The following is a 13957-nucleotide window of genomic DNA, read 5'->3' as shown; positions in this document are numbered from 1 at the left end:
GTATTATTAAAAAACAGTAAGTTTTAAAATACAAATATTCAAGACAAACAAAACGCAAGTGATCTCCAAATGAAGCAAACCGAAGGCTAATTAAGTCTGCTTGTGTTTTTACTGCACGAATTGTCCAATGAAGCGCTTTAGACTATTCGAAAAGTGGTCGCATTTAACTTAAGGTTTCCTAGCTGTAATCATAGTATATTGGTAGGTAGCTGCTTTTAATGACCACCATCAAGATTACGCCCTCAACATCAAGTCCATCCTGTAGCCTATAATTATCTACTACATCATATTCAAATTCTCGCCCCAAAACAATAAATGATGAGAATGCAATTAAAGATGCCGTAAAAGCGGCTCGCGACGAGTTCACTCAACTATTCAGAGTCATGGATTTGATTTCTTAATTTCTTATCGCGTCGATTACCTAACATCCGAACGGGTTCGAATTTCAGAACCGAGTTCGACAATCGACAGAGCCCTAACCTAAGACACCACTTGGTCAGCAATCAGAGAAGTTGCCTAACCGGTCAGAGTTGAGAGAGTGGGGGTGGGGGGAGGGGGAAAGTCTCACACAATCCAGTTAATCCCGACATGGCAGCTGCATCTCATAAAAAAAACCACGATGAAAGAAACCCTTTTTGAGTGACCGAAACAAAGCCGAACGATTTTTCCAGTTTCAATCCTCTCGCTTGGAATTTTTATTGTATCCGCATCTTTATGGGCGTTTATTAATTACCCATCGAGGCATTGATTTTCAGAGGAGTCTCGCGATGTCGGCGACGGCGGCAGCGCTTTTATCACGAGCCTCTACCTAAAAGCCTCCAAATGACAAATCCAAGGCGTTGAATTAATTTGTGTCCAGGGGAATCGCAGCCGAAGTCCACATTTACGCGTATCTCTTGACGAGGCTTTTCGATAAAGCGTTTAGTTTTAGTCGTCTCTCCACTGATAAATCGAAGTCTGTTAAAGCTTCGCCTTCAGCAGTTTTGCCCGCCAGTTGCATTTCATTATTGATGACCGGCTGTCGGGCAAATGACCAAAATAAAGATAAGCTTGGGTCCAACCTGGCTCTGGAACCTGAGAAAATGCAACCGTTGGCCGCGATAAGCGCTGCTACCTCAACTTCCCGCCTGTCCACACATTTTGGGTTCGGAAATTGAAAAAGCATTAACAATGTGCTGCTTGGCTGTAATGAGCTGCCCGCCTGTTTGCCTTCAACTTGAAGGTATTTCACAGCTTGTGAAGGCAGCCTCGCCGGGGTATAGGTGTGAATATGTGAGAAATGCTCGCGATAAGGCGCGACACTAAAAATTTTAATTAAGCTTCTGAGACTTTAAGGATTTCATTTTAAGTCGCCTGCCTTATTGAATCAGCCTACAATTTGAGTGAAGGCGTATCCTGGCTTGCCCACCAAGGCAAAAATCTTAAGCGCTTTGCTGATGATATGACAACAAGGCGTTGAAGCGTACCAGCGTCTGACGTGCTCATGCCCTGTACTGAAAATACAAAGGGTATTATGGATGGAAGATGGTCATTACTATGCCGTTAAAGGCATAAACAGGTCAATAATATTTCAGACATAGTTCTAGGGTATCTGCAATTTGTATGAAAAATTGATAGTAGATTGATAATGAAGGGTAGTATAAAGTTGTTGTTATTATGAATTAATAGAGGTAAAGATCTTAACTGAGCAATATTTCATATCTTCGACAATGCTCGAGTTCCCAAAATCAATAAGTATCGATTGAATGGCAGCCCATTGTGGCTGGATATACAGTATTGCCTAGTTTAGTACTCTCGACCATGCTTGTTCTGTGTGCACAGCTCAATTGCATTCGGCTACTAGCGAAACCTGAGCTCTTTGGGAACGAGATGATCATCACAGGCTAAAATTACAGTCTCGATTCTAACGCTGATCTGTTATGAAGCCAGCAAAGTCTAAAGCAAGCTGTGTTAGCTACCTAGTTTTCACATCTTTTTCAGCATTTCGCAGCATTCGCTAATAAAAGATGAGGCTCGACTGTTAAAATCGAAGAAAACCACAATATTAATGAAAATCTTTGCGTTTGTATTTGTCTAGATCGTAGAAGGATGTCATCACAATGCGTCCGCTAAACTTGCGGCCACTCAATGCGTTCAATGCCTTCTTACAGTCTTCGATCGACTCGAAGCGCACGAAAACCTTACCACAGCCGGTTTGGGGTGGATCGTCGATCGGACGTGGAATTTTTAGACTTTTCACCTTGCCATATTTGGCACATTCCTGCTTAATATCCGTGCGTATGTCCTCATACTCATCATTGTCCAGCAGCTCACTGGGCAAGACCATGTTCAACAGGCATAGCACTTCAGTGGCCTTGCAAGTGGAGACATCGATGGGAAAACCAGGCACCTGCAGCACGGGTAACTGACTGGCCACCATGTTCCGTACGCCGGCAATGGAGCGCTGCACGACAAGCTTTCGATCACCGAGCTGCATGCCATTGAGACCGGCAATGGCCTGTTCCGTAATAGACGGATCTAGATATTCGCAAAAGGCAAAGCCCTTGCTCTGGCCCGTGATGGTATCCTTCACCAGATTAAATCCCCGCAGCTGGCCAAAGGTCACCAGCAGCTCCTTCACTTGCTCCTCGTTCAAACAGGTGGGCAGACCACCAATGTAAATTTTATGCGGCGAATCTGGCACCACTGGCGAAATGGGCAGACTGCTGGCATGGATCTGCGCCGCTCCCTTAGCTATTTCAACTATCTCCGCGGTGGTTATTGAGGCAACCGGATGATAGTCATGCGGTCGTCGTATCTTGAGCGTCTGTCCACGATAGCTGATACCGTCAAAGGTAATGGCCTGGGTTGCTTCATCCATGGAACGGAACTCGAGAAACGCAAAATTCTTGTCTAGATTCGTCTGGCAGGTGAGCACAGCGTTGCCATCGTGACCCTGTGTTCCATTTAAACGGTGGATCTGCTCATTAAAAAACGCCATCATATCCTCGTCGGTAGTGCTGAAGGGAATATTGCCCACATACAACCGACGGGCCTGTCGCGTGACCGTCGCAATGGCCGCCGACTCACCCGTGGGCGGTGCGTCCGGCACAATTCTGGAGGCAATCTGGCCACTTGCCTGCATCGCCTTGTACTGTACGGGCGAGAGATGCTCATAACCCATCGGTGGTATATCCCATGAGGAGTTTACGCGCTCCTTGCGGCGCTTTACCTGGATCGATTGACTTGTTATGGAACTGGAGCGTGTCGGACGATGCTTGGAATGTGACCGGGAACGAGATCTTCGATTGCGACAACGTGATTGATGCTTTTCTTTGCGACCACGACCCATAATAAAAATTTGAAAGCTCGCAGCACGGTGTAACAATGCGATAAAAACAAATAAAACTAGATTTTGGCTTATATTTAATTCCTTTTTTGTGACAGCTCTTTGGAGAACAAAGGCGACTATGTTGTACTTACGGATCTGGTCAAGCATTCTCCCAGGGTTGTATTTTAATTGTGAGTGTACACAAATTTCTTCATCGAAATTTAATGTTAATGATTTGAAAGGGGATTTTCACTAAATCCTTTTAGCTCTAATAGTAATAACACCAAAAATTAAACACACGTTTAAGTTTAAGTATGAAATAAATTCAAAATTCCTTTCACGTTCTGTTTATAGCCCTTTCTGGCATCAACATTCCAAGCAGACGTCGTAAATATGCAACATTAATTTGATTTAAATATTTCTAATCAAATCAAATATTTGTTGAAATGTTAATTTGAAAGTCTTACAGTTTGTTGAAAGCCGCAATTAAGTCATTTATCATTTATGGAGAATTTAACATAATGGGCTACACTCGAAATGTTTCGGCCAGCGACAGAGACAAAAATGTAGCTGCGGTTGCAAACACAATCATTTCATGCGAATCATCATCATAATAATATCCGTTAATATCGCTAATCAATTATAATTAATTGGCAATGTGGCCCGCAGGCCGCGCTAATCGAGATTTTTTTCAAATTTTCGATGAAGCTGCGTGTGTCAGGCCCAAAAATTTGAATCTTATTGAGTCCCACTGTGAGAGTGGTGGGTCGCTATGTGTGGTCCCTGATAGATACGGACGTAGCTTAGGTGTTTAGCATTCCACGGAAACGACTTCATTTTGAAGGCAACCAAAAAAAGCGAGGCTCAATTAATTCACCAAAGGCGACACAATCAAAATGTCAACTGACACGACTTTGGAGGCGGAGGAGCAGGAGTCCAAGTTGTGTAGCAGGGTCGCACGATTGGTCCTCCTACAAGAGAGCCCGTAGCAACAACAACAACGACAACTTGGTCGTGAATCAAAAAGGCATTCGATCGAAAAACTCAAACTGTGTGATTATTAATGTCCAGAGAATTGGGATCCCCTTGAGTTTCAGGGTTCGTGATCATCATCAACTGTGCGTTCTGGGGGTTCCAAAAGAGATTTTCTGTTGGGTCTCACTTAATGCGCTTGGTATACGAGCAGAAAGAAAAGGATAATGGCCGTGCTAGCAACCGTTTAATGGACATTTGATGATCAGACGCCGATCGCACAGATAAGAAGATTTATAACGATTTTAAAGATTCCAATAATTCAATGCCAATTGGCACTTGTTAAGTGCAATGCAGAGGACAAAATCTCTGTTGTGTATTGTCATTAATGCTAAATTAAATACATTTCGGCGCTGTTCAAAATCCAATTAATTCCTATTTTTTCAACTGTTTGGTTTTTATTTAGGTCTCATGACCTGCGAACGCAAAACCAGAACCCGTCCCAGCCACATGACAAACGCAATTAATTTGTCCATTTAAATTCAGGCAACGCTTCTGCAGACATTGACGATGACGGAGCCAACGAAACATTTTTCGATCGCTCGCTTCGATTTCGATGGTTTTCGGTTCGTTATTATTTGAAGGCGATAAATTAATTTTGAACAAAAAAAGAAAATAATAATAATATGATAGGACGCAATAAAAATTCATAATAAAGTGCACAGAATGGAAACGAGAAAAAAGAGCACAAAAAACTAATTACAATATTTTTTTTTTATTTATTTATTTTCAAAACTGATTTGATTTAAAATAAATTCTTTTGAGTGGGGTACTCAGACCTGAAGCGTAAATAACTTAGGCCCCAGTCAGTAGATTTATCTGACCATATTTGGCTGATGTAAATTTAGGTAGTTTCTATATGAAAATATCTATGGCTTGTAATATTTCCAGTCGGACGGGCAATTCTTAATTGAATACTCTAATTTCAGTTGCATTCTCGCTAAGCAATGATTCGCTTTGGAATTTCATAGCTATAAAGTTTTATAAAGTTGTAGAATCCTCTAGATTCTAAGAAACTCCTCGTATTTGCTTGTGTTCCTGTTCCCATAGTCTATTGCATCACATTAGTCATTGCCAATCCGATGCGCTAATTTTAGGATTAAAATGTTCACGTTTCGGTTTCTAATAATGTTGTTTGGTTGTTGCTGACATTTATTCACGGTTTCATGTCGGTTAGCCACCAGAATTTATTACGTACACATATCGATGTTGTTGAAATTGCCAACGTTTAGGGGTATTTATATTGAAATGTTCATAAATATTATGCTATAAATGCTTTTTATTCGGCGACGGTTAACTATCGCATGAAATGCAAAGTTTTTGACCGCACACAGAGGTTTTTTATTGGGGTTATGGGAACGATAGATGAATGTCTGTTTGTACCCAGGGGCAAACCGAATAGAAAGGGGCTAACCAAAACGTCACAACGAATTTGAAGATATTTGGTTGCGGTTACTGTGTTCCACGAAAATGGGACTCATTTTTCGAAAAATATATGAATAAAAGTTTTAATGAACTGGTTGGTTAGTCGACTGGTCAATTGGTCGATGGGTCGATTGGTTGGTTAGTTGGTTGGGCTTTTTGGTTCGGTTGGTCTATCGGTTGATGCGTGTTTCAATTGATTTGTGGCCATAGGCGTGTGAACGTGATTTTATTATCAAATATTTTATGCTGTTAGTTTTAGTAAATTAAATAAATCAACAGAGCAAACACAGCCAACGACAGCTTGGCTGAATCATGACACAGGACGCAGTTTGCTGCTTCTGCTGCTGTTGCATGTTGTATTGTTTTTTCTTTTTTTTTCCTTTTTTTTTTTGGTGAATGTCAACAAGAAAATTTCAATTTATTTTCTGATGAATCAACAGAAAAACAATTCGCATTGAGTTGTTTTATTTTTTTGTTGGCTTGCCCTTTGCTCTTATTTGCAGCTTTGCTTTGGCTGCGCACTCGTAAATATCTTTTGAGTGCATCCGCAACTACTTCAGATTACAGATTTCAGCATAACAATTTATTTTGATATGTATTTTTATGCAATTTCTCGACAATTTGTCGTCGCTGCACCCGAAAAGCTGCCTGCATCCTTCATTTCATGTATATATATATTTTTTGCGTGGAATTTGCATCATAAATTGTCAGCAATGTCATAAAATATTTTCTTTTTGTTTGCATTCTTTTTTCATTTTTTGGCAAGCCACGTCGACGTCATCATCATCATCATTGTTATTATTGTTGTTGTAGTTTATCATCATTTCATTTCAGTTTTTTGTCAGTTTCTGTTCAGTTTTTGCTGCGAAAAATTAAAACTAAAGCGCTTCTAGAGAGAATTTCTAATGATATTCGGAGCGCGACAAAATTATCTGCTTAGAGCTTTTGAACCTTCCGACAGCGAAATGCGACAAAATGCCATCAGAGCACTCAGTAATCCAATAATATTCACAGACGACTTCAAGGCAGCATCTTGAACTTGTGTCTTACTTGTAGTTGCATGCTAGTAATTGCATTTGCAAAGCTTGCAGGCTCGTTTCAGCCTCAACATAAGAGAGGCTATGACGACTGGCAAAACCTGACTAGGATTTGGCCTTGTGTACTGCATCTTCAAAGTTGTCAATATCAAAGACTTTCTAACTGTAGGACAAACTTTTCTATGTGAAGAAGAAAACCCACAAGTTCTCTAAGTACTCAAACTAATACACACCCTTCCTGGTCTCCACACACACACACACCCACACAAAAGCAATCCACCCTGCAGCAGTTACCCTCTGTGGTCTTTACTGGGGTTTTGTTTCTCTAGCTGCATTTTCACTCTCTATTTATTTGCTGGTCTTCCCCTCTCTAAAATTTAACCCTTGAAAGCACTTCATGAATTGATTTCTATGCATTGTTGTTGCTGCTCCCCCTTTAGAAACTTTAACGGAAAATTTATGTTTTTCCTTTAGCCATTATGGTAGAAATTGTTATAATTCAATAACAAGATTCTTGGCTCTGAAATCTCTTGCCCCTGCAATGTGCTTTGTTCTGATTCCCATTTCATGGTCTTCCACAGAATGCGTTAAAATCAATTCAGAATTTATGCGATTTCGCTTGTAATTTATTTTATGAATGTTTAATAATCTGTGCACTGGGTAAATTTATGACAATTGCATGTTAATTGCCTGCTTGGCGCCGATATGTCAGTCAAACACTGTTGCTGCGGTGCCCATGGGGGCCTTGAATAGTGGGTGTCGCTGAGGGACATTTGACTGAACGCTCATTTTGTTTACATTCAATTTCATAAGTGGCACTAGGGAGGCCAACCAGAGGAGCACCGACTGTTGTCCATTGTTGACTCAGAGCTGAGCTGAGCTTTGACGCCCCATCCCCTTGCATTAGCTAGTGGGGCGACAGCAGTTGACATGCTGAGCACATTATTAGACGCCCTTTCAAGTTAACGATATTGATTCCAAGTTTGTTCAGGCATTTAAAAAAAAATGAATGGTAGCCCCGGGCTTATAGCTTTGTGTGGCGTCTGGGAATTGTGTAAGTGAAAGCTGATTAATAATGAGCATTTATTGAGGGGCAATTACTGTGCAACGAGAACAGGCTCTTTTGAAGTACTTGTTGTTGTTTTCCTTAGTCTCTTAAATATGCAGAGTTCCCAGCTAGGAAATACCCTATAACCACGCGCCGGGCTGCCGTAACAAGCATTCTTTCAATCCGGATTATATTATGAAAAATTATGAAAATACTTAGAACGGTATAGTATAGTTGAATATATATTGAAAATTTCAAATCTTTAACGTTTGTAGGTTTCGAGATAACAGACAGATAGCCAGGCATAAATATAGATTGAAATACTTTAAGTCATAAACGTTTCCTGCTGTTTGTACGTACATATGCACAAAACCAATTTACCCTTTTTACCAATTTACATTTACATGGGTTCAGGGTAAAAAAAAAACGAGTTTTTTGCCCCCCTGATTGCATTCTGACCTCCATTTGGGCACATCTGCTGTATGTCAGCCTTGACTCTAGCCGCTTGGTGGCACAGTTTATGTCCAGAGAGGCTGACGCACTTGGTCAGCGCTGGCAAATAGCTGCATAAATCGCAGCGACAACTCTCGCCCGCTCAGCGTCGCTCTCTCTCTTTTCTCTCACATTTTGCTGGCAGCTCTTCATCATCTTCAGTGACACTTGTTTGTCTAAACGCTGTCGCGTGGCGACCTTAGTGGCTCTGGCTGGAGACCTATGCCAGCTAGCGACCTCGTGATCTCCCCCAAAAACTTTACCAATGCACCAGCAGCACAACAACAAGGAAATACACGCAAACTTCAAGCTTCAACATGATTTATGAAACTCTACACATCATAAGCGAATGCGTTTATCATTTTTTACTCTCTCGCCGAAACTGGAAAAATCTTGGAACTGGCGACGTTGACAAATGACAAAAAACTGCGTCGCCGTCCATTTATGCTGCTGTGGGCTTCTCTGCCCGCTGGGATACAAGCTGCTCTTAATTTTATCCAGCACGCGCATCCGGGCAGGCTCAGTCAGTGTAAGAATCAAAACAGTTGGACAGGGTGGGGAGTGGACTAAGTAGGAGACAACCACAGGCTGTCATTAAATATGCAATAGAATTCGCTTTTTGCACGCTTCTCTCCAACTTTTAAAGCGTCACAAATCGCATAAATTATTTTGTTAACAACTTGTGTCAACATGATCATTAACAACAACACATCCAAACAACAAACACAGCAACAACACACGAGGAAAAACTCATCTCAGATACGACGACATCAAATGAAACTTTTCTATTGGCCAATGGGAATTGCTAAAAACAAACATGTATGTATTACAATACTTGAGAACATTTGCAATGATAATGGAATCAACTGCTTCAAAAAACCTCTAAAGTAAATCCTTACGGATTGCATTACCCTTGCAGAGGGTGCTATACATTTGTCGCGAAATTTGTGACAGCAAGTCTGTGATTTTTAAAGCCAACTTGAATCTTTATCTTAAGCAGGCAGATAAAAACTTTTGGGTGGGATCGGATTTTAAATTATGATTTTAAATAATGGGGAAATCATTTCAACATCTGACCTTAATTTTATATAGTTTTTACAGGAACATACAACTTAAAATATATATATATATGCGCAAGGGTATTTAACCTTCGGTTCTTCAAAGACAACTATTATTTCTTAAATATTATTTGAACTGGAAAATATACGAATACTTCCTCAAAGAAGTGGCTTGATACTAAGCATGAATGGGTAATGAGAATGTAGTTATTTAAGTGTAGCTTTCACATTCTTCCCCATTATTTTAGTTGCATATTGAAATAGTCTGTTTGATGTCAACAAACTGACACAAAGGCCAAAGATTGAATGGATGATTTCTCAGCTTGAAGCTTTAATCAGTAGTGATTAACATTATTAAAGGTAATGAATTCTCTGAGCTAGACCATGTCGTCTGCGACCCCTTTGTTGATGATTTACGCCTGGCTCCAATGGATCGTGACCATGACAATTATAAATCCGTTGAGCTGGCAGGCATACAGACACACTGCGGAAGTCCTAGCACATAAACAAGCGCCACAACAAAGTATCCATTTGATTTCTTAGCAGACGTCGAAGTCGTCATTGTCTAAGCGCCTGGACAATCATTTTTTATGATTAGAATGCAACGGTCGAATAAATCAACTGAATGTGCGCATGATTCATTTGTTTATCGAGTTTGTGTGAATCGCGCATAATACTTATGAGTACGCACTTCCTTGGTGCCCGGGACAATGCTGAGTGAGAGGAAACCAATGGAGGGAGCAAAGAATATACAATAGAAAAAGCGATGATTTTAAGGCGCAAAACGGCGCACATGCGACGCCTAATTGGATTTTTGCCCACTCGACTCGACTCGACTGTTGACTGTAGACTGGTCAGCATATGTATTGGGTTGTAGGTGGTGGCTAGCCAGCAGGAGGCAACACTAAACAATAAATGTGACTCAAATGTACAGACTAGAGATGGGTGCGTGCTTCATTTTCGAGGCCCGTCCCGGTCTGGCATGAGCACGAACCAGCCCAGCCCGGCTCGACATAAGGCCAAAACACACTAAAATTAATATAAGTTTGTTTTCTGAATTTTCGCGACCAGTGTATTCTTACATTTTTTGATTTATATATTTATGCTTTTGTTTAATGAATTTGATTTTCCGAGCATCGGCTGCGATGAGCTGCGATATTCATATGTTGGCTAATATTTGATGTAGGCTTTCCCAGCTCTATCGTGCCTTTGTTTTTGGTGTACGCACGAGATGAATTTCATAGCAGGAGCTCGTCGTGCCAGCTTCGTGACCCATGAATCACTGGCTGCGCCCATCTCTAGTACAGACTACACAGTACCACACACACCACACTCATAGCGCTCGTTCAATGGCTCTCCAGGTCGCTGTTCGCTTTGTTCCGCTGCAGTCGCCGCATAAAGTGAAATTGTGCGTAAAATTCGTTGGTCACGTTTCCACGTCTGTTGACAATTGTTTTTGCCCCTGAATGAAGCATGCAACGTTTGCGCTGTTTGCTGCCATTAAACGCGTGTGCACATGCTGACCAACTCTGGTTCCAAACTGGCAACAGATCCTCCTCATCCTATACTGCCACACTGTTTCCATACTGCAGTTCGTGTCGTTTTCAGCGCTCGCAAAAAGTGCTGCTAATCTTTTGTTTAGGCCCGGCATGTGGCACAGACACAGGCACCACTTGGCACCATCCGGTGTGGTCCAGTGAGCGTCCCTCAATTAGGCAAAACATTTTCGCTGTCCCCGTGTCAATTGAGATCATATCGGCTAGCCAAATTACACTGGCGGCAGTTCCTAGACACTGGACACACACCTTTGTCTGCGTTATTATTCGCTGGGATTCGGACTCATTAGGCGCATCGAGTGACGCATTCACTCGATATCCCAAATCCCGTTCGGTCAATGGTAGATTTAACGAGCTGCCTGCGTTGTGGTTTCCGTTTCGATTAGAGGCAGACTTTTCAATGGGACTGCAAAGTCTAATCAATGGCTCGGAAACGACAGACGAACAAAAGACGCGTGGCCCAATTCGCAGTTGAAGTTTATGTTGTTTGGTAGTTAAATAAATGCTAAGGAGCAGTACTTTATATTCACTAAACAAATATTTTTCAAAAATTCTCATGCATACAGAAAATAAGGCATAGAATTTTAGCATAGAAATCAGAGAGCTACGTGAAGAGAGACTTGAAGTGGGGCAGAGTACCAATTAAGAGTAACTAATTAAAAAGGTATCTACAGAGCAACGTGGATTAAATACACTATCTATATATATTTAAGAGCTTGTTTCGACGGACTGACTGACCTATTGCTGATCAGCGCATATCTGAACGTGTAGAATATAGAGATTTCTTACTGATATACTGAGACGGGAGGTGGTACGAAAACATCATCAGCCGCTAACGTGGCGTGATGAGTCATCCTGGAATAGGTTTATGAGCGTCGGAGTCCCATGCAGAAGGTCGCTGGCTCAAGTCCTGCAACAATTTTTAAATATTCATATGTTTCATTCATTATTTATTGTTAACATCGCAAAAAAATCTATATAACATTTAAAAAAAAAGGTTTTGTCAAGATATCCTTAAAAAGGGAAAATATTTTATCTTTTTCTTATAATGCGTCACCTACTCGGTGACAAAATAATAATATCCTATGAAAGGGCACAATTGGACTAATTGCCGGGTTGATTTGTTGGCTGTGGCTCAACAGGCAAATATTGTAATACAAATGAAATGCTTAACGGCACAAAGACAAAGGGCCAGCACAGTAGTAAACTGGATTTATGAAATTGTTGCCCGGCTGTTGGGCTATTCGGGTTATGCCAACTGAAGTGCGTTTTAAGTTGCGACACTCGAGAAAAACCCCCCAACAGGCATTCTGTCCAGAAGCAAAAAAATCGGAACCAAGGTAACTTGTTAAGGGGCAATTGGCTGGATAATGTCAGATGACACGGCTTATAAAGGATTGCATTGCCTGGGCAACGGCTTATTATATGATAGCAACAACAATAGGAATAATACGAGGCCAACTTCTATAATGTTGAGGTACTCCAGTTCATGTACTCGTTCCAACTTTTACTTAACATTGCGATATTGTGTACATTATAAACTGACTCCGCCTTACTTTTTTATTATTTTCATGCCGATCCTGGCTCTGGTCCTGAAATGCAAAAATTATTGCACAATGTTTTTATGACGAGCGAAATATTTGTTCAGTGCTCTCTTTTTTTTGTTCGCTTTTTATGCGGCTTTTTGTTTTTCTCTCACACTTTCCGCTTTGCTGCTTCCTTTTTTTTTCAGATTGTTCGCAATGGTGTTTGTTGTTGTTGTTGTATTTGTTATTATTATTGTTGTCGTACTCGACTGTGTTTGCCCTGATGCCATCCTGATGTCATGGTAATTTTTAAGCCTTTGGGCATTTTATTTGTTTTTAAATAAAACTCGCAAATACACGAGAGCAATGCCCTTTCAGGCAAAGGAAACGTTACGATATTGAATGTTATACTATTATATTGAATGTCTAGATTGAATGTTTTTAGATGCAGTGATACCAATTCAGCTATTTTTTAGTTAAAGTTAATATATTAAAAAGCTTTAACTATTTTTTAGCATTTCCCTTGCTTATTAACCGACTTAAGCTCAGAAAGCTAAATCTTTACTTCTAAGCTAACTTTAACATTGTAGTCAGCTACTTTTTTGAAGCGACAGTTGGCAACTCTGGTTGAATGTGGGTTCTAATTGGTATGTTATTCGTAAAATAGTCATATTATCAGCTAGCTTAACATGCATGTTAAGTTGAAGTGGTCCGTATGCAAACTGTTACTACTTGTTGTTGTGACTGTAAGGTGTCCTCTTACACACTACAGCTGCACGTTTCCTGTCAAATGATAAGCCCTTTTCGAGTGGCCTTGACTTAAGCAACACGCTCTGCCGTTGTCTTTCAATAAAGACCACCAAGGCAGCAGGCAGACCAAACAGTATCCAAGTGTCCGCCTGTTAACCCCACCAAAAGCAAAATATTTGTATTTAATAAAGCCAGGGCAAGTGGCAGCGATGGGTCGCTTCACTTTGCATACGACTTGCGGAATTTAATGTAGCCTACGGTGCTCGGTCCTCGACACAACAATAACAACAAAAAATGTGAAAATAAAAAAAACCAAGCTAAAGGCAAATCATAAAAAAATACAATAAAATTCGAACATGAAAAGCCTATTTAAAATGCTGACATACGAAATGCGAACGAACGAATGAACTGAGCCGACCAACACTTGAGGGCTCCATAGTGCAATGCACGGAATGGCAACGGGCGTGGGTGTGGGTGTGGACGTGGTGTAGTTAGGGAAAGCGACGAGCCGTGGGACCGAGCGAATTACCATAAAATGAAAAACAAAAGGCGCGAATTGGAGCCGGGGCAACAACAGCCCCACAAAATTTATACAGACCGCTGCAGCACCCCTTCTTTGCAACGGCGCGAATGCGAAAATATGAAAATTGAGTGAAAATATGTAAATGTAATGAAATATTGTTTTTCGCTGGCAAAGGACACAACAACAGCGACAGCATTGAG

At 40.9% G+C, this 13957-nt stretch overlaps 1 protein-coding gene across 1 annotated transcript; it reads right to left on the bottom strand.

The window, feature by feature from the left end:
• Positions 1-2042: 2042 nt before the first annotated feature.
• Positions 2043-3416, bottom strand: LS2 (Large Subunit 2). The gene has a single exon (XM_064679998.1). It carries the CDS (start codon positions 3329-3331, stop codon positions 2045-2047), a length of 1287 nt encoding a protein of 428 aa, XP_064536068.1. The 5' UTR covers positions 3332-3416; the 3' UTR covers positions 2043-2044.
• Positions 3417-13957: the final 10541 nt, after the last annotated feature.

This window comes from Drosophila montana, unplaced genomic scaffold (assembly GCF_035044405.1).
Source record: "Drosophila montana isolate Dmon_TW-CO22-7 unplaced genomic scaffold, ASM3504440v1 contig_2081_1, whole genome shotgun sequence".
Lineage (NCBI taxonomy): Eukaryota > Metazoa > Arthropoda > Insecta > Diptera > Drosophilidae > Drosophila > Drosophila montana.
Note: the sequence above shows the minus strand (reverse complement) of the source record. Positions and strands in the feature narration are given on the sequence as shown.